The following is a 22,629-nucleotide window of genomic DNA, read 5'->3' on the forward strand; positions in this document are numbered from 1 at the left end:
TTACTACTGTTGCTTTATATAATAAATATGGCTTCAGGTAAATTCCATAATTATTTTCTAACTGCTACAAATAAAATCAGCTCAGAGTCACTTTTAATTCTGTTACTACTATTACAATGATAGGTTATTAGAGGTCGCTTTCAGTCTGATCTCGACACAACTATCTCAAAACATATGCTACATATAATTCATTGGCAAGAAAACCCCCTACTGGCACTTCAATGGGGAGTATATACCAGAAAGTGATCTCTCCACTCTGCTGAGGTCCCAAGAGCAAAGAGAACATATTCTTGACGATAACTTGTGTCTGCTTATAGGTGAAAGAACAAGTAAGTTTGTAGAAAGCCAAAGGAATCTTAGCCACTCAAGATTCATTTGCCAACTCCAGTAATCCACACTTTACAGTGAGTAGAACATTCAAAAGTTCCAGGTGAGATAGCCTAACATTAAAAACTGAGGTATCTAACATTAAAGAGGCACTGTTGAAACTGAACCTGATGGCCAATGTCACGCACATTTGGCCAGGTACAAAAATGCAATCACCCTCCATTCAACTGTTTTTTCTTTCTGGGCTCAAGTTATTCTCAAAAGGACAGTAAAAACTGCATGTCATACTGAGCAGTTTTCTTTCTTTCTTTTTAAAAATACAATCAAAACAGAGTCAGATTAGCCTCTGCTCTATGAATAAACTAGATACTGAACTAGCTCCAAAAGAACAAGATTAATCCATCTGCCAAGGTCAGAGAACTTACTAAGGTCTTATACGATTTTAAATTTCTTAACAGACACATAAAAATGTCATTTTTCTTGTAAACACTGCATCTATTAATTCCTGTTGTCAACAGTGAGACTTGTATTTACTTTAATAAATTTAAACTAACACCTCAACTCCATCACTGCTTACATGTGTTTAAAAAGTTTACCAACACATTAAAGATCAGTCCAGTTACTGTACTCCTGGGAAATCTGCTAATTAAGTTTTTAACAAGGTTCAGTTGACTGTGGGTACAATCAACTCAGAAGTATAACCTCCTACAAAATGGATCTTCCCCTTTTTGTAAAACTGCTTAAGATTTGAACAACCACATAGATGTGTTTTATGTAAAACTCAGATATTCTGTGGATATGTTACACATCTATCCATCTTCGGAAATCAAATTATACTTTAATCATACTAGCATAGCTTTCTCTTGAAAAGTGTGGATTCCTTCTGGATGAGTAAAAACCATTTTTAAAGGCATTTAATAGCATTTTTAAAAGCACACGATCACAATGTTGCTGTGTTTTATAGACTCATTTTTTTAGATATAGTTGAGTAAAGGTGTGGGTTATGTGAAAACTTCTGGGATAGCTGACAGTCTTCACGACAGATATCTTCTTTCAAAGTGACGAAGAAATAACTTTGTTAGGATTCTACGAGAATCAATGCTTTGAAAACCTTCCTGGTCAAGGAGTTAACACTTCTAAATCAGAAAGTGAATTAGCTAGATTCTTGAACTTAAGACATACCTTCCACACTTCTGCGGGCTCTGGTTCAGCTTGCTCAGGTTGTGCTTCTTCCTTTTTGTCTTCAACCTTCACTGTTTCCTTCTGTGTTTTGGAAACCACTGTTTTTTGGGCAGGTCCACCTGGGACAATGCCTTCTGTGACCTGACTCTGAGCAATAGCTGGTGCAGAGGTGGGCCGAGGACTTCGGTCTGTTGAATCAACAGCCGCTGTTATGCGAAGAAAGGAAAAAAGAGTGAAGGCAAGAGTCACTGGACCACTTCAAAGTCACCAGGTGAAATAATTGTGAATCCAGGACACACACGAGTGTTAGTGTCCGCTGGGCTATCATACATACAGAAGGAAAAAACATAAATTAGTGCTCTGCCAGGTAACTGATGCAATAAGAAAGCTAAAAGAACCCTCAATAGAAAAGCTAAAATGTGCTGGCGATCCTATTCCATAAAGGAGGGGTGGGGGTGGAAGTGCTGACATCAAAATAAGAAACTGAAAGTTCATTTTATTAAAAAGTTAGCAAGATTGTTTAACTTTGCAATCTGTTAGTTTCAAGAACCTATAATATAGTCTATGGAGGGGAAAAAGGGGCTCATTAAAGTCTGATTTCTTCCATGAAGACTTTTTGAAATAAAGATCTATTAATTTATAGGTGATGTCAGGAACCTAAAACTATATTCTAGGAAAAAAGGATTAAGTCTGATTTCTTCTGTGAAGCGTCCTTGGAATGATTTACAAATTAACTTGATAAATGGATCTTCTCAGACATGTACACTTCTGATGCTTGTTTAAGGGCAAATCTTTCAACCATACACTTTTCTTTTTAATAAGTCATTTGATTAAAACAATATGAATTCAAAACCTTTGGCCTTTAGTCAAACAAACAAACAAACAAACAAACAAACAAACAAACAAACATCCCAACCTTTTGAGTTCTGTCCTACTGTCTCCCAGAATCTTATCAATTTGTATTATAACTCCTATTCTCTACTATAATTAGCGCAGTGGTTCTCAACCAGGGGTAATTTTTGCCCCCACACCCATCCCCGAGAACATATGGCAATGTCTAGAGACATTTTGGGCTGTCATAAGTGGGGAGAGAAGTGGGAGGGGGCACAAGCATCCAAGTGTGTTTACAGGCCAATGTTGCTGAAGTTAACAAAACGTGATTTTGAGAAAAGGCTATATGTAGACTGTTTTGGAGAGAATATTCAAAATAGGCTTATGGCAAAAGCTTGATCTTTTCAGCGTTAATAGTTGTTTTAGTTTGCACTATTGGGTATCTGAGTTTCAGATCGCTTACTTCAAAACACTCACTCACATTCTTTTTATTATTTTAATCTTCATTTTTCCAGGGATGAAAACACCTATACACTTCGTAGTAAAATCTCACTTACCTGGCAATGTCTAGGATTGTAGTATGTTTCCACATGATTTAATATTTCTAGTATTTTCTGAGACTTTTAAATTTTAATTATTTTGCATGGAAACCACAATTTTTATTTCATGCTTTCCTGCCTTCTTAAACTAAGTATACTGAACTTAATTTATCCTAATAAATTTAGATTTATTAGCAGTAAGGATTTGGTAAAACAAAGAAATTCCATGAATCACAACAGATTAAAACAAAATTGAAATTCACAACTGCTTCATACACACAACACCAAGAAAGAAATGCTCATTAGCCCGTAATGATCTCCAGTGAAAGAAATCATTCCTCAGAGGATACATATGAAAAACAGCAGACATACAAAAATCTACTTTACCTTTCAATGAAAACTCTGTGCCCTGTTGCAAGTCCGTCTGCTCCCTTAGAGTCCTATTCTAAGCCAGTCAATGCCAGAATGGCAGATGGAAGACCAAATCCAACAACACAGGGGAACGTAACAAAATATTTTGCTCACAGTTGTGTTAAAGTGTCATTATACATGTGGATTCACACCTCCTCTCAAAGAATTAATTCAACTCTGTCTGGCATCATAGAAACATAGCCCATGCTTTCACCATGTGTTATTTTGCTACTTGCATTTGGTTTTAATCCAATACTAATATTACAGAGCCAAATGATTTATGTCTTCAGCATTTCTAGCCCTGGCAATCTGTACTGTATGTGGAAAAATAGGTATAAGTGTGGAAAACTGGCAGTTAGAAACAGAGGTAGAAAGTTCCATCATTTGTAATATGTGGAAGATACTAACTCTACAGGATAGCTAGAGAAGGCATATACTCAATGGATATAAAAATACTTTATAAATCCCAAATATTAATAACATTTAATACCTAAGTCCTTATATTTCTTTTGTTATGGGTTCATATTATTTCAAGCGTATGTTGGTGAAAAATTAATTATGTATATACATGGATATGCAATTCAAGTGAAAGACATCACCTCGGAGCCCTGGAGAGAGGCAAATTTCCTTTTCTCAATAAGAAGACTACAAACTATGGATCAGGATCACAACAAAGAATCATGGTGGTAACTGTGGTTGTTTTTTTAAACAGTTTTATTGAGATATAATTCACATGCCATACAATTCACCTGTTTAGAGTGTCTAATTCAATGCTTTTTAGTATATTCACAGTGTTGAAAGTAGTGATTACTTTTTAAGATGTTTTGGCTCCTCAGTTTGAATTCATTTGTTAGCTATTGAAAGATTTTGATGTACATATAGATAACATTTAACTTGAAAATTCAATTATTTCCCATTTCCGAAGGTCTAGACAAAGAAGCATGCTGGGTGCGATACTCTTATGGACCCATTAACTCCAGTATTATATTGCTCTTGTCTGACAACAGCAGAAACTTGGTTATATATTAGAGGAGTAAAGAGTAAAACTCAAAACCATCATACTGAGTAAAAGGAGACTGGCATTCTAGTTTTGGCTCTGTAACTTACCAGCACCATTTTCTGCTAGGATAATACAGGTACAATAGATATGCAATGAATCAGTAGTTCTATTATCAGAAGGCCCATGACTCTGAAGGCCCACAGAAGTCATCTATGGATCTTAAGTGTGTTCGAAGCAAGGGGGAACATTTTGAAGGGGATTAATGGCAATGTGTCTTTTACTATAATAAGTTTTTTTTTAATTTAAACATTCACTGTATTTTGCAATTATACCTAGTATATTATCTCATTTACTCCTCATGAAAACTCTGAGGTAGTATTATATCATGATTATACCCATTTTATGAATGAGAAAACTGAAGTGCAGAGATTTAAGTAACTTGCCCAAGAAGATAGATCATAAACGCAGGGGTTGAGATTGGAACCAGCTCTGTCTGATTCCAGGACTCAAACTTTTAACTTCTGTAACATGCACCACTTTTACAATAGATAGCATAGAGCTGCACATTGATGAGTCCTTAATAAATGTACTCAGCAATACTCTACTTTGGTTATTACCTTCTGAACTTTATTTATTAGCCACCTTTTTTTTTGGCTTGTTATTTCGTTTCAGTAATGCTCTCAAATCCTTGAGACTAAACTTAGAAAAATTCAGACAGATTTTGTCAGTATATACAATCATAAAACTTATTTCCTCCCTCTTTTATTTAAACAAAATTTGGAGACTCCAATAATAGGATTGTTTTTTCTGTATATAATTGCCACATGACAAACGATCTAAATTTTGTAAATGATTGCTTTACTGAGGCAGCCCCTTTTCCTCTTTTCAACTTGAAAAAAATAATTATTTAAAAACATTCAAGAGAGCTTCAGTTTGGTATACTACATTAGGTTTTCACTGTGCAGTAGAGATTGTGAATTCTAATTCTAACTCTGGTGGTGTTCCATCTACGACTACCTAACAGCGGAAACTTAATCTAGTTACTACTGTCCCTGAACCTTAGTTCTCATTTTCTTGACTCCACTGAATTAGACAATGAGTGAGATCTATTTCATTTTACCACTGACATTCTTTAATTTGGCTCTCTTATAGATAACTGTACTTCCTTTACCTCTCCCTAAAGAATTAGGGTCACAAGAAATCATCAATATTCAATACAAACCTCCATCAAGGCTCCGGGACGCCCGTTTGCTTGCTGTACGTTCAAAGTGTGGGGCAGGCCTGTCAATCAGAGCACTAGCTTGCCTGGTCTGAGCCTGGGTTCGGCCACTGTATCGAAATTTGGATCCCAGTGCAAGGAATTTGCTTTTAGGAATGGTGTCTGTAGATGTAAGCCTAGGGGGAAAAAACCATAATAATCATATATTATATATATTACCTCGCTCTTATGAGACTGAGATTAAGGACAAAAATGCAAGATTTAATAAAGTTTCAAAATTCCCATAGTTTCCTTATAGTTATTAAGACAGATTTCTAATCAAGCAAACAGTATTTTAATTCTGTCATTTCTCAAAGCAACATGTATAATTTATGTGGCCTATATAATAATATCATCTTATATCTCTATAGATAGGGCCTGACGGTTTTCAAAATGCTTTTATAGCACTGTAATATTTTCACTATGTCTCTATAATATTGTAATCATTTCATAGATAAAGAAACTGAACCTCAAAAAAGAAGTTACTTGCTTAAGGTCACATAGCTGTTAAGAGGTTGGGTAGTCTAAGGCCAGAGCTCTTTGTTCACACTACTAGAATAATAATTTTGTCAAACGCACTCCAAACTCAATGCCTGGTAACCTATTTAATAGGTTATTTAGTGTATTTTCAATGCAGTTAAGAAGCCCCGTCTTCATCTTTTTTTTTTTTTTTAATTTTTATTGGGAGTGTTGGGAAACAGTGTGCTTCTCCAGGGCCCGTAAGCTCCAAGTCATTGTCCTTCAATCTAGTTGTGGAGGGCACAGCTCAGCTTCAAGTCCAGTCGCTGTTTTCAATCTTTAGTTGCAGGGGGCACAGCCCACCATCTCATGCAGGAATTGAACCGGCAACCTTGTTGTTAAGAGCTCATGCTCTAACCAGCTGAGCCATCCGCCGCCTCTCTGGCAACTCAGTGGCAGCTTGTGTCTTCAATCTAGTTGTGGAGGGTGCAGCTCACTGGCCCATGTGGGAATCGAACCGGCAACCCTGTTGTTCAGAGCTCGTGCTCTAACCAACTGAGCCATACGGCTGCCCCATCTTCTTTTCATGCAGTAGCCTGTGCTCTCTTTTGCCACAGCATTTACCACACTGAACTGAAACAATTTATGTGCTGGTCTCCACTACAAGACTGTGAATTCTCTAACGGTAAGGGATAAAGACTACGACTTATTCATCTTTCTGTTTTCACTTCTGGTATAGTGCTTGGCATGAATTTGGCACTCAATAAATGTTTGCTAAATAAATACATAAATTACTACATCAAATACTATCAAAAAAAGAGTATTTTTTCCCCTGGAGGTAGTTTAATTCATCAAATACCGACTTTCTTTTATGTAACAAAGCATTATATGCTAATACAATCCTCTTATTTTGATGCAGTGGATTTAAATATGCTATCCTGCATGTAAATATACATTGGCTATAGCTGAAATCTATACCACAGATACTAAATGTTCAAAATAACTTTTTTCACTCTTCCTTACCCTTTTTAAAACTCTTATTTTCTTGGTTTGATTTTTTAAAAAGAGGATGATGAAAGCACACAGAAATCTCTTCATGTCAATAATTAAGATTTTTTAATCAGGTGTAAAATGTACCCTTGTGTTCTATTTTGAAATGAGAAATGAACTGTTATTTTCCCTGACTTTTCTTCCTGTCCGATATGCTACAGTGCTAAGTATGGTATGAAAGTACAAATAGAAGAAAAAGAGAGCACGGTTCCCTCTCTTGAGAGTCATTCATACAGAGTCAAGTTTATTTATGAATGCCATGAGGTCTCAGATTTGCTTCAAAATGATCTGGGAAGTAGTGGCAAGAAGTGGGTGGGGCCTATAGATAAAACACAGGCGGTGGGGTGATACATACTGAAGCTGGGTGATAAGTAATTATCTATCTAAGACAAGTAATTATCTATCTAAGGTCTGTATTCTCTGCTAGGCTGTATGTTCCATCAGGATGGGGACTAGAACTATGGGGTGGTATATTCCCAACACCCAGCACAGTGCCTACACAAAGGGTAAGCACACAGAAAATGCTAGGTAAAGGAACACAGGGTATTAATGATTCGGCTTCTTGAAAAGCAGAGATGAAACTTTCTTCTGTCTTGTGATTCTCTGATACAATTGGGCTTCAAAGATAGCTCTCTGTGCTCCGTTTCTGGGGCTGATTAGATTCAAGATAATGATCAGCTTTCTATCCGTTAACCTTCCAGTTAAAAGCCCCACAGAAAGTAGGTAAGCACTGCTTAGAGAAATTGCATGTGGAGGTAAGTCAGGGTACCTCCCCCAAAGAGGACTGATTTCAGCTGCAGTCAGGGCAATCACAGAGCCCCTGGGAAACACAGGTTCCTATTCCTCACCTCTCTCCTCCTTCTACCATACACAGAAGGGTGCTCTGGGAATGAGGCACGTTTTCCAATCCAAAGGAGAACTGGATTCATTTTGTCTTGCTTAAGATGATCTCACCTAAGCTAAATACAAGAATGCCAGCCATACAAAGACAGGAATTTCAATAGCAGGATGAAAATAGAACATGCGTAAATCATTTACCCTTGAAAAATACATAAGTGAGAATAATACCTGAAAAACGTGTGATGCTCTACACAGACTTTCCATAATTTCTTAGCTGCTCGGTAACTGGGAAGTTTGAATCCAATGGTACTTTCATACTGTTCTTGCTATAAAAACACAAGTAAACATACAAACTAAAGTAGTATTTGACTATAGTGATACAGGACCAGAGAAATATGGTGCTACAGAAGAGGTCATTGAGAATAAAAAGAACATTCCTAGTTGAAAAAATAGTTGAAATTTTTTCCAACTTATCAAAAGAGAAATTTACTCACTGAGGGTGGCTTTCTTCACAACGAGGAAGACAGGGAATGCATCTTACATTATCTATGCATCTTATTTTGCTCAGAAACACACACACACACAAACACGAGTACATTCTCCTGAGTCATAATTAAGTCACTTTTTGATTGTCCAGATACTGCTCTTCCTTGGGTTACTAGCTACTCAATGGTCCAGGAATGGGATAGCGGATGATTCCTCCAATCAATAAATATTATATGATTCTTTAGAGCTAAAGATTTTTTTTATTAGTGAATATTGGGGAACAGTGTGTTTTTCCAGGACCCATCAGCTCCAAGTCAAGTTGTTTTCAATCTAGTTGTCGAGTCGTTTTCAATCTAGTTGTGGAAGGCGCAGCTCACTGGCCCATGTGTGAATCGAACAGGCAACATTGGTGTTATGAGCACTGCGCTCAACCTACTGAGCCAAATGGCCACCCCAGGAGCTAAAGATTTTGGCTCAAACCAATTCTTGAATTATTTTCTCTTTTTTCCCTTTGATTGATCATTAATTTATCCAGCTATGTCTTTGACTGAAGCAAACCACAACCTTCCAGGGCTACTAGAAACATTGCCCTGCTAGTCTCTTGCCTCTTTGTTTCTGCCGTAAGCATACTTTTTAAGATGGAAAGGAAATTGACATTTATTTCTAGTGCCTATCACTGCCAATAACACTATCATTAAATAGTATTACACATGAAAAAACTGAGATCAGACAAGTTACTTGCTCAGTCTATTAAATGGCACAGCTATTAAGTGGCAGAACCAGAATTTCATGGTTTCCACTAAATCATGCTACTTCTAAATCATCTATTATAGTTCTAATACTACACTTCTCAAAATCCTGTTGTTCCTGATTGCTTTCTTAAAGTAAGAATTCTGCATTTTAATATGCATTATATAGTTGACATTTAAAGAAATCAAGGACTTCAATTATACTTAATATTTGTACGTGTGTGTATGTATGTGTGTGTGTGTATTTTACCCCCTGCCTTCCCACATTAAAATGTAAGATTGTTAAGAGATGGACTCTTTTATTCACTGTTCCTAGCCCCTAGAATAGTGTCTGGCAGAATGAAAGCCCTTGGTAATTATCTGTTGACTGAGTGACTCTTGGATTTGAAACTCTTTGAGGGAAGACACTGATTGCTCTGTGTTAGGCACAGGCAAATAATTACGATACTAAATAAATGTTTCAGTGATAATCTTTATGAGATTTTTAAGGCTGCACATCCAGTATTTCCATGCTCAAATAATGAGCCATTTCACCAGCAGATGGTGATATATACACAAAAAAAGACACTTTACTCAGTATGATGCTATCCTGTTTAGACCTTTTATAGCTGTCATCTCATTTGATCTTCAAATCAACCCTGACAGAGGAGGAATTATCCCTCTTGAATGATAAAGAAGCTGAGCCTTGGATTTGTCCAGGGTCTTTTACTTAGTAGGTGGCAGAGTAGGAGCTAGAAGTTTTTTAAAAATTTAATTCCTATTTAAACAATTCTCCACTATACAGTGACACTCTTTAATATAAACATTAAATTTGACGAGCATTAGTATATCCTGAAACTCGCCCACCAACTAGTAACTGAATCATCTGGTACAAAGTTGAACGTACAACTCTATTAAAAATCTAGAACTTGCCCCTAGAATACATTCCCAGGAACTAATAGAAGCCACGCATACAAATAAATTTTAATTATATGAGGTAAAGGATCGGTAGTGTAAAACATGAGTAACTTAACCTCGCTATTTAAAAATTTCATGCTACTTAATTTAAAAATATTTTCCATCAAGATCTTATCTGGAGTAAACAAGGAAGAAGTTTATCAATCCAAGTTTCCCTTTTGGCCATGGTATTTTTACTTACATAAAGAGAAATGCCCAGAAAACCAGTAATGAGGAAGAAAAGAAGCATTATAGGACTGATTAATTTAGAAAACAGAATATCAGCTCTTGCATAATTAGCTATGGAGAGATCTCTTAGATGACATAAGAAGGAATGAAGAGATGTTTGAAACGTGGTCTGTGTTTAATTCAAGAGGAAAGAAACACAAATTCTGTACCTCTCCAGGTCGAATCTTGATGAAAAAGCTGCTACGCTTGTAAGAAATCTTCAGCACTTTGGGCCAAGGAAAGCGGTTAATTCTCAGCTTATCTTTGTAAACCAGAAGGCCACTAGAGCAGACACCTAGGATGATATCCACTCCTTCCAAGTCCTGAAAAAGAAAAGCGGTAGCATCTCAGTCTTGAGCAAAGGGCTCAACACATTGCTGATTATTATTAGATACTCTGAAGATAACAACCAAAAACAGTTACAAAGCATACAACGAAAAATAAAGCTTAACCTAACAATCATAACCCATGGGAATATTTGGTCTATGTAAAAATGTTATTACTTTACCACATTTTTTTTAAAAAAATCAATGTTATTACCTATCACGCATGTCTTTAAAATGTCCAAATCAGACTCAGTAATCCTATTTCTGTAATCTGTTCCAAGGAAATAATTCAAATTACAGAAAAAGTTTTATAAATGAAATGTTCAGAATGTTATAAGCGTGAAAAACTGGATATAACTGAAGTATCTAAGCAGCAGGATTAGATTATTGTCCATCCTTTGGTGAAACACAATGTGGCCATTAAAATAGTTACATAGAATTTGGGAGATAAATGGGAAAATGATTATGTTGTGTTGTAATGTTAAGCAAAATAAAGCAGGATAAAGCTACACATACAATTTATGCCAACAATATAAAAAAAATACATAGAAGAAAGAGGAATATACCAAACTGTTAATAATGACATTTCTAAGGTGGTACAATTGTGAACAATTTTTCACTATATAAACTTTCTTAGAAAGAAAGTTTTCTATACTTTCCAATTATAATAAACATATACTATCTTTTTAAGAAAACGTTTCAATATCACAAAACTAATACATGTATATAAAAAACTTCAAACAATACAGAAATGTGTAAAATAAAATTCTACTCCTCCTCCCATACTCAATAGTACCCAGTAATAATTTGACAATATCCAGGATTATCATCCCATATTCTAGGCACATATAAGTAGGTATGGATAGGACATACATTATCACTAATAACAATTAAATTATTCATAATTAGATTATTATATAGTAATATATTATATAGATATATAAATATAGAGGGTGCCAAAAAATGTACACACATTTTAAGAAAGGAAAAAACTATTAAAATTATAATACTCAATATATACCAATAACAAAAGATGAATACAAGTCACGTTTGACTTCTGCAATTACAAGAGGTGCTCAAAGTGGTTACCATCAGCGTCCAGACACTTCTGATTACAGCCAACTACTGCTTGATCAACATTGACCAAAGTGTCCACTTGTATACATTTTTTTGGCAACCCTGGTATATATACCACCTTTATAATCAGGAAAACTAGAAAAAATTGTAATCCAGTCCTTGAGGGTGGAAACTGTGTCTTAATCATTTCTGTGTCACCCCAAATATTGTGTTATTGACAACATGCTCAATAAATGTTTACACTGAGTTTGTTACCTGCCCACATTATTATTCATAATTTATTATGACAAATATCAGTAAATTCTTTGCTTCTGATTTTTTATAACAATTTATATTCATTTTAGTTGATAAGGTAAGGAATTTCAAGGTATATTAGTAACAACATACATTAGGCATAAACTTTCAACCATTAACATCAATTATTTCATTTATCATTAGTGACTCTGAGGGAACATTTGCTTTTCTCTGTCCAAGAAACACGGACATGCACACATCTTACCCACTGACGGAATCAACTGCCATAAGTAGCAATATAGCCACCACCACTACCTCTCAAAGCCACAGAGAAATGTCACTGGGCTTGCACCTCATCTGCCTGCACAATAGCCCTCCCATCTTCCAGAGGGCTTCCCAACAGAGCCTCTGCATCTTCCAAAAAGGCTTTCCTTAATTATCCAAAAAGAGGCACTAATTTACTTTTACCGTGCCTGTCTGTATATGAACATTTTATTAAGTATTTATGTTCTCATTTTGGTCTCCCAGTTCTAAAATATTCAAACCTATCAGTATCATAATCAGTAAATAATTACTATAGTAGCTCTGATAGCTGCATGTGCTATATACATATATGCTTAAGTCCACAGACTACATGACTTCCTGGAGGCTGGAGCTTAGGGCTATGTATACTACCAAGCATCATACACAATTATAATTATTTCTGTTTAAATGATAAAATGGTCATCCCTCCAAAAATCATGATAAGTAAAGGAGTTAACTTTATTGCTATGTAAGCTATATAATTGCTATATAATTATAATGTTAAGTATATTAAATTATAAATATTATCCCCAAGTCAAGGAATATTAAGATAAAATAAAGCCATATTTACATGCCTCTTAGAGAAAATTTTTTAAATTAAATATATGTTAATCATCTATGCCTGCAATTCAAAGAAAATAAATGTCACGTGAGTTAATCTCTACAGATGATTACTTTTTTTAGATAAGTAATCAAAACACAGAGTTATACACTTCTTGAATACTTCTTTTCGCAAAATGAGTACAGAGAAACATATTAGTGTCTATGGGTGTATATACAACCACAGTCGAGAAGCAGAAATTATACACAGCTCCAATTCAATGACTAAGCAACAGAATTTCCCAGAAGATGCCCTCTTAAGTTCTTAAAGTCTGTGGATATAACTATATCTCTCAATTATATGTTTTGGAGAAACAATTTGCTTTACACATTTAGGAAAGGAACATGCTGCCTGACTCCTTCATCCTTTCCTGATAATTACTGAATCGATACCAGCCTCCAACAGGAACTGAGAAGCAAAACCAAATTAATTTCAGTTCTGGAAATATATCTGATCTGATGTGATCTACCACCATCTACTTTAGAGATTCATAGATTACATAGATTCAATTTACAGTGCCCAACCCCCCAAAAATCCAGAGCAATATCTTAAGAAAAACCACCAATATGCAATGAAATTTTATAGAATTAACGTAACTTAAATAAGGAAGAGACTTCCGATGTCAGATATTCAGGTTGGGAGAAGCCTGAAAGGTCATTTTAGTCTAATCATCTGCCAGATGTCTGAATGTTCTTTTCTAAATTCCTCCCAAGTAACTACTGCCTATCCTGGAATACCTCTAGCGATAGAGCACTCACACTACCTTATGAGGTAGCCCATCCCATCTTTGAATAGCTCTGATTGTTAATTTGTCAAACTGAGCTGAACAGTAATTCCCTGTAGTTTCCATTTTACTGGCTCTAGTTTTATATCTTGGAGCATAGTAAAACCTCTACTTTACATTTTTTTAAAAAGATTTTTATTGGGGTAGGGGTACAGGACTTTATTGGGGAACAGTATGTATTTCCAGGATTTTTCCAAATCAAGTTGTCCTTTCAATCTTAGTTGTGGAGGGCACAGCTCAGCTCCAGGTGCAGTTGCCATTGTTAATTGCAGGGGGCGCTGCCCACCATCCCTTGCGGGAGTCGAGGAGTCGAACTGGCAACCTTGTGGTTGAGAGCCCACTGGCCCATGTGGGAATCAAACCAGCAGCCTTCGGTGTTAGTAGCACGGAGCTCCAACTGTCTGAGCCACCAGGCCTGCCCCTCTACTTTACATATTAATCTTTTAAGTACACTAAGATAAACATTGTATCTCCCCTAACTTTCTCTTTTGTAGGCCAAGTATACCGATTTCTTTGCTTGTTTCTCACTGGACATCGTTTTGAGTCCCCTCTTCATGTATCCTCGTTAAGTTCCTCTAAATAAACCTCAGATCATCCCTTTAGCCCTTTCCTCACAAATTCCTCAACCTCCCTAGCCATTTCAGTAGGTGACAACGAGAGAAGTCAAGACACTTCCCTTAAGTATTCATTCTGTTAGGTTGCATTGGGCAGATAAATGAGCTACTGTGGTTCATGCCATGCGCACTAGAATCACCTGGGGAGCTTGGTAAAGCAGATTGCTGGGCTCCACCCACAAAGTTTCTGATTCAGTAATTCTTGGATGGGGCCTGAAATGTGCATTTCTAACAAGTTCCTAGATGATGCTAAATGCTGGTTCAGAGACCACACTTTGAGAACCACCACCTTAGGTCCATGGTTCTCAGATTCAAGCATGAATGAGAATCATTCAGAATGTTCATCAAATCTGGAGATTCAGCCTCTCCTCCAAAGCAGTCCAGCAAATCTGGGAGGAGCTCGGGAATCTGCATATTTACGAAGCACCTGAGGTGATTCTGATACAGGTGATGTTGGATGTGAAACATACATTGCTGCTACTCCGTATTTTCAAATCTATATGTATTTTAGGAAAATAGTGACTTGAATGTGAAACTTCATTTTGATGAAACTGCAAAGGGGCAATTCAATTTATACACTTGATACAATTGATTCAATTGATAGACTTAAAATTCTAGAGAGCTCCTCTTTTGAATGTTTTAAAATACCCCAGATAAAGGTTGGAGAGAAGCATTATATGACACAGGTCTGATATATGCATGTTAATAAAGACTAAAGTTACCATTACCTTTGCTTTATGAAGGTCAACCCCATACATAGACAACTTTTTGGCATTCTCAAGAAATTCCAGGTCAGCTTGAGCTGGAGTCATGGACCTTTGAGAGAACAAACATTTAAAACTCTTTCAGTGTCACAGTGCCAACATTTACAACAATAACATTTGTACTTTACATAAACATATATATGTATATAGAGATATATATATACACACCAATATATATGTAGACATAGTTCACAGACCTGAAAGTAGAATATTATGAAAAAGGGCTCTTATCACTACTTGTGTCTAAATAATTGATATATGCCTTAAAAAAAAAAAGATCTTGGAGAAACAAAAAGTCCACCAAAAAGCTATCAGAAAAAAAAGTTAAAAAAAAATCCTACTAAACAATTTCTTTAAAGCGGCCTCATCTACCGTCAGTTCTGCCCTTCCCTCTCCTCAGTCCTTTTCTCCAACACCCATAAACTCCTCCCACTAATTTTTCTTGCCAAGGGGGTAACCAAATTAAATCCTCTGAGGGCATGATACAATTTACAATATCCTCTTAGCTGCCTTTTGCTCTCCATACCCCTGAATTATTATGGAAATTAAACAAGAGGACAGCTGAAGTTACTTAACTGGAGACTCTTAATGGGGGCAGGCTTGATGAAAAGAAAATTTCTGGTAACAGATGGTGTTCCTGCCCACTGATCTAAACAAAATAAATTGGTTAATAGAAGCATGTAGATAATGAGGCTTTCTCTGTTATTAAGATGTCTTCATTACTAGGCGTATAATGAATTCGATTTGTTTGAAAATAATCAATCTCTCTGTCTTAAACACTCACTGTGATGGTCTTTCCTTGTCCTTTTATAACTTTTCTCTCTTTTGAAAGGTGCCCATGAGCAGTTATGTTAGCTTTGAAGAGGAAGATACAGTGCTGCACAATTCAGACCAATCAAATATAACTTCATAGTAATAATAATGCACCCACACCCCCAAAGAAAAACCATGGAAATAAGACTCCAAGTTATACAAAGCAGCAGTGGCCTGTTCATTTGACAGGAGGAAGAAGCCTCTTCCAAACCCATCTGCCTTTACCCTCATTAAAAAGAACAAAGGGTTTCTTGGAACAACCAAAAAAAAAAAAAAAAAAAAATCTCAGGAGACAGCAGATTTGTTAATGTCTCAGCATCCTTGAATAAACTTTTCATAAAGTGCTAAACTATCACTCCTGGATCCTATTTACTAATGGATTTGAAATTTAACACATAAAAAAGGGAGAATGAGAAAATTAACACATTTGCAAGTCTGTACATTCAAGTCATTAAAAACATCTCAGGGAAGTTTTGTAGTGGTATTTTTCCCCCCACACAAGTTATGTATTTCATACTTAAGGTGACTCCCAGTCATTTTTATTGTTGTTGTTACTATTAATATTATCGATTATTTGAATTGAAGCTGGAATGAAGCTTGAAGATTACAGAATCCAACATTTTCATTTTGCTGATGAAGAAACAGACCCCAAAGGATCACGTGGTCATTGGCAAGTTATGACTCTTTGGTTAAGGCACAGGACTCAAGTCACATCACAGGACTGGCTCCTGCACTAAACAGTGGTGACCTGGTATCTCCTTCAATATCCCAACTATAAAGTAAGAATGATAATAATACCCACTTTCAGAGACTAGGATAGGCAATGACTTTTGTGTCTTTGCTGAATGAATAAATGTGACTAGTAGGATAAAATGAGGTCATGGTTGTGAAACTGCTTTGTAAAATAAAAATGTTTATGAGTATTGCAACCTTGGGTTTCTGATGGGACAGTGGTACATCTTATGCTGCTCATAAAAGAGAAATAGTTCTGATCACTTGAATTTGAAGACAGATTTTAAAACGTTAGATGGAGCAATCATGATCAAATCTTCCCTATATTCGTTCTTCCAACTCTAAGGGACATTAATGAGGGTCAACAATTTGAATACAAATTTAAATTTCAAGCTAAGTGGTTAGCTGCTTTTCTAAATAAGCATGCTTTAAAACTGTATTATGGGCAGGTAGTAAGAAGATAACTTTTAACTTTAAAACTGTGACTTTCCTTATTAGTTGAAAATAATATCTATATTTGAGGTTTAGCTGATACTTTATTTTTTAAATTATTTTTTCAGTTACAGTTGATACTCTGTATTATTTTATATTAGTTTCAGGTGTACAGCACAGTGGTTATTAGACAGTTATACAATTTATGCAGTGATCCCCCAATTACTCTAGTGCCCACCTGGTACTATATATAGTCATTGCAACATTATTGATTATATTCTCTATGTTGTACTTTACATAACCTCAATTGTAACGGTCAAAACTAGGAAATATATAGGAATACATTACTACCCCCGTTCAAGTTTAGCCAGTTGTTTCAAAACTGTCCTGTATAGCAGAAGGATCCAGTTTAGCATCACACATTTCATTTAGCTCATGTCTCTTTAGTCTCCTTCAGTCGGGAACAGTTTCTTAATCTTTCCTTTCAGAATCTTGACCTTTGGAAGATTATAGGCTAGTTATTCTACAGAATGCCCCTCAATTTGGGCCTGTCTGATGTTTCTCCATGAGTTGATTCAGGTTATGCATCTTTGACAGGAATATCACAGAAGTGACCCTGGGTTCTCACTACAGCCTATCAGGCAGTACATACCGTGTTTCCCCGAAAATAAGACCTAGCCGACAATCAGCTCTAATGCGTCTTTTGGAGCAAAAACTAAACATAAGACCCGGTCTTATTTTTCTATAAGACTGGGTCATATAATTTATAATAAATATAATGTAATGTAATGTAATATAATATAATACCGGGTCTTATATTACTTTTGCTCCAAAAGACGCTTTAGAGCTAATTGTCCGGCTAGTTCTTATTTTGGGGGTAACAGCGTAGTTTCCACTTGTCCCTTCATGGATGATGCTCACTTTGATCACTGATGTCTGCGAGGCTTCTCCTCTGTGAAATTCCTTTTTATCTCTTTGTAATTAACAAGCATTTTGTGGGAATGTATTTTGAAACATTTTCCCCTTATTTTTTTCTTTTTATTTAAATTTACTGAGGTAACATTGGTTTGAAACCTTTTGAATATCCTATTCTTTATCAAACTTTCAATTTACTCATTTATTTATATCAGCATGGACTCACGGATTCTCATTTTATTCAATACAATATAATCAATTATTTTCCTTATTTATTTTGTATTTAAGTTGTCCCAGATTTGGTCAGTGAGAGCCTCTCCGAGCTGGATTCTGTCCTGACCATTTCCCATCATTTTTTGAGCACCTCCTTCTGGCACAAAGTAGAGTTAGAGTATGTGAATATTCACGTGTGTGTGCGCGTGTGTGCGCACCTGTGTACCTATTTACACCTACGTCTATCTATCTATTGGAAACCATGAGTTCACATGGCAACCTTCACTTTTAATGTAATACAACAGGGTTCATTTTAGTTTCTCCCTCTCCATAATTGGTAACTCCTTTACTGATAGTGAGAAACAGGGCTCCTATTACCCCTTAATACCCTGACTAATTTGATCAACCTCCTGTATATATACAAGCAATCTCTCATTGCTGCCACTGACTCCTCCCCCATGGGGATGCCCTTTCCTTTGACTTGCTGGGCTACTCCCCACACATAGATGTCCTCCTTCCCTCACTCAGGTTCTGACGCCTGGTGTTAGGCCATCCCTTCCATGGACATCCTAACCCTGCTTAGGCTTCAACACCCTGTATCAGGTACCACCCATATGGATGACCTTAACCGTATGCAGACCTGACTCCTATGTGGATGCCCTTTTCTGCTCTGCCTCTGATAACCACCCACGTGCCCACATATGACTACCCTGTTCATCCTATTTGAACTCTGACTTTTCACGCCAGGCTGCTCCCCTGACCCATGAACACTCTCCCCACCCTGCTTAGTCCCCAGTATCCCCAGCCAGACTGCCTTTCTGCATGGATGACTACCTTGCTCTACCCTACCTAATGGCTTTAAAACAAAATCATGTACGTGATTATAAAAATCATATATATTCATTGCATAAAATTTGGAAAATATCAGTAACAGCACAAAAAAAGAGAAAATTTCCTATAATCCCACCACCTACAGACATTTGTGCATGTAAGTATAACAAATATATTTTACTAATGTAACATCACATGTTAAACTTAAATTATTTTCAACTTAGAATTTTAAAGCTCATGGTTTTTCCTAAGTTTTCAAAAAACTCTTGCAAGTAATAAATTATCTGGAAAAAGATTAGATACCTCAAAACCATTAAGTGTCCTGTCTTGAATTTATTAAGTACCACCTAATAATTTACTACTTGAAAAGTGCTGTAGCTTACAAAAGAACCTAACCAGGGAGCTTTGGCACTGGTTAACTCTTGCTCATTAAAAAGGAAAGTTACAACAAAGTTTCCCTGTATTTATTTTGAGCAAGTGGGGTGAGGATATAGAGCCATTCAGTAAGTTCCAGTGTTACGTGACAGCCTTTTAATAATGTTTGCTGCATCTCTTCACGAAGAACTGTGATTTCAAATAATTAAGGTGGCCAACTGACAAGTTTATATACCTTCCTAGTACTCATAAATGAAGGGCAATTAATTTTAAAGCTTGATTTGCTAGTGTAAATTTAAAATGTTAATTATAGCTCCAAAGTCTCTGTCTGGGCAAAGGGCCACTATGAAGGGTTCCATGTAAGGAGGCTGTCTTCCATTTATCTGAGCAGCAGGATAGTATTTGCTTGTACTTTTCAACGCATAGTAAAATGCTTCTGCCTAAGCAGAGGTTCTTTGGATTAGTTAAAACGCCACGTTGTTGGACATAATTAAAACTTCCGTTTGGCTTTATGAGGGTTGCCAACCTTTCCAAAAAGGAGTAAGTAAATTCCAAGATGACAGACCTCTAAATTTTCTACTCATTGAGATCCATTATTGCTCAATTTCTATCCATATACTAAACAGAACATCAACTGGACTATATCCCTCTGTCCTCTGAGATAATTTCACCTTTTTGGGTTTAATTTAATTGTTACGTTCCAAAGAGTGATTCTCTAAACCCAGACTCACATTCATCACTTATAAAACGAGACTAAGAATTATTATTATCCTAGCAAACATTTGAATCCTCAATACATACTAACCATTGTGCTAAGCACCTTACATGAATTTTCCTATTTAACAATCAAAAAATTCACATTAACGCCTTTATTTTTCAGATGAGAAAACTGAAGCTCAGAGTACATAAGTAACTTACTAAGAATCATAAAGCTAATGAGGAATGGTGTCTGAATGCAAAGTAATACAGACTGACTCCAGAGCCCATGCAACTGTCTTACTACCTAGTTCAGTGGTTCTCAAATTTTTTGACCTCAGGATCCCTTCACTCTCTTAACAATTACTGAGGACTCCAAAGAGCTTTTCTTTATGTGGGTTATGTCTATCAATATTTACTATATTAGAAATTAAAACTAAGAAAAAGTTGAAATTATTTATTAAATCTTTAAATAATAATAAACTCATATTTTAACATAACTTTTTTATATGAAAAAAATATTTTCCCAAAATGTAGCTAAAAAAGGGACATTGTTTTCGATATTTACAATTTTTTAAATGTCTGGCTTACAAGACAGCTAGATTCTTCTATCTGCTTCTGCATTCAATCTGTTGTAGTATGTTGATTTGGTAGTATTATGAATAAATCTGATCTCACACAGAAAAGGAAGGATTGATAATTAAAAATATTCTTCTTTGATACTACACCAAAACTCAACAAAGGCAGTTTCTTAAAGGTTAGTTGCAATGTGAAAGCTGAAAACATATCAATGAACTTTTATGCTGTGTTCCATTGGTCTATCTTGCATTTTGCATGGACCATTTTTTACCCATGCATGATTTACATCATGTAGTTCATATCTGAAAAATATTGGTTTATTGAGTAATGCAAGTCTTCCAAATGTTGACATGTTTCATCACACAATATAAGAAAAAAATCACATTCATTAAAATCATCACAACTTCATCAGAAAAGTCTTTAAGTATTTGGAACTTGTCAAGATGATGGTAGCAAAGACAAATTTTCCAAAATTCTAATTTTCACTTGAAAGTTTGAATTTTGTCATTAGCAACAAATACTGTCAGTTTTTTACTTAAAGGACTGGCTCACTTCATTTCTGAGAAAATGTCTGCCAAATAACCAAGTCGGAATAATCATACCGTGTTTCTCCAAAAATAAGGCCTAGCCGGACCATCAGCTCTAATGCATCTTTTGGAGCAAAAATTAATATAAGACCCAGTATATTATATTATATCATATTAAATTATATTATAATATATTATATTATATTATATTATACCCGGTCTTATATTATAGTAAAATAAGACCAGATCTTGTATTAATTTTTACTCCAAACGACGCATTAGAGTTGACTGTCTGGCTAGGTCTTATTTTCGGGGAAATACGGTTATTACTACCAGGTAAAGCCTCCTAAAACCATTCAGGATTTCTCAGCAGTGTGACCCTTTGGAGCACTGTAACCTAGCTCATGCTAGCATAACTTAGGGTACTACCGCAAGGCCAAGGTCAGACATTCACCTTACTGGGCTAAAGCAGTGTGTAAAATTTAACTATAGCAAGTCACTCGAGTAACAATGGGATCATTGGTAGGAAGAAACACGTTATTCTGGCACTTGTGTTAAGTTTTCCCACACATTATCTTTTCTAATACTATCACTTACCCTATTTTTCTCTGAGGTAATGATCTCTATCAGACATAAAAAACCTGAGGCTGAGAGATTAAGTGAATTACCCAATGTCACAAAGCCAGAACCAAGCAGCGCCAAGAATTCAACCCAGCTCAGTCTAACCATAAGCCCTTGCTCTTGGTCACTGTGTTATGATATCTCCCAACAGTACCAATTATTTCCAGGGAAAAAAGCAGTGAATTCAATAAAGACTTTAAAAATATATCTTCAGGGATTCTGTGGGCCCTCTGAAGTCCATCTGTGTACATATACCCCAAGTTAAGAACCCTGCGCTAAGGACCTCAAAGCACTTGATATAGCAGAAGTTTAAAAATCTGAAAAAAAAGTAAGATAATAATAATAGCTACCATTTGCTGAGCACCTACTAGGAGCCAGACACTATGCTTACTGCTGTACACATATTACCTCATTTAGTTTTCTCCTACAATGTGATGCGCGTTAATTATTCTGATGAGAAAACTGAGAGCCAGAGGGTTTAAATGACTTTCCCAAAGAATTGGGAGGGAGGTGAGCTTATGCTGACTCTGTGGCACCAGTTTCTACTAAGGCATTTCTATGAAGGCAAACACCGAATAATCCCAGGTCAAGGTTTAAACTTACTGCCAAAACAAACACAGAACAAACCCTGAAGACATACTTACTTGTATGACTTATGCAGTTCCGTGACCTTCTCTTCAAGTTCCTTGGTCTGATTTGGAGCCAGTTTAAAATCACTAACGTAATCTGCACCATGGAGTTCTGGGTCATAGTCTCCCAGTTCAGACTGGATGGTGTAAGAACCTAACAATGCTAAGGTTGCAAAGGAACAGGGCAGACGTCCTGCAACTATATCCTGCCGAAGTTGAAGACATAAATAATATCTATAGGCAAAAGAGAAAAGACATTACCATGTC

The 22,629-nt window shown here is 36.0% G+C and overlaps 1 protein-coding gene across 18 annotated transcripts in view; it reads right to left on the reverse strand.

Moving 5' to 3' along the window:
- EPB41 (erythrocyte membrane protein band 4.1) overlaps positions 1-22,629 on the reverse strand; it is a 171,959-nt gene that overhangs the window by 44,855 nt on the left and 104,475 nt on the right. For all 18 annotated transcript variants that reach the window (XM_081055617.1, XM_081055618.1, XM_081055616.1 and 15 more), the window contains 6 exons: positions 22,378-22,596; positions 14,964-15,051; positions 10,467-10,619; positions 8,126-8,223; positions 5,513-5,685; positions 1,510-1,715 (listed from right to left, as the gene is read on the reverse strand). In XM_081055617.1, coding sequence (XP_080911743.1) covers positions 1,510-1,715; positions 5,513-5,685; positions 8,126-8,223; positions 10,467-10,619; positions 14,964-15,051; positions 22,378-22,596 — 937 coding nt within the window. The remainder of the gene's footprint in view (positions 1-1,509; positions 1,716-5,512; positions 5,686-8,125; positions 8,224-10,466; positions 10,620-14,963; positions 15,052-22,377; positions 22,597-22,629) is intronic.

This window comes from Rhinolophus hipposideros (genome assembly GCF_964194185.1).
Source record: "Rhinolophus hipposideros genome assembly, chromosome: 8".
Taxonomy (NCBI): domain Eukaryota; kingdom Metazoa; phylum Chordata; class Mammalia; order Chiroptera; family Rhinolophidae; genus Rhinolophus; species Rhinolophus hipposideros.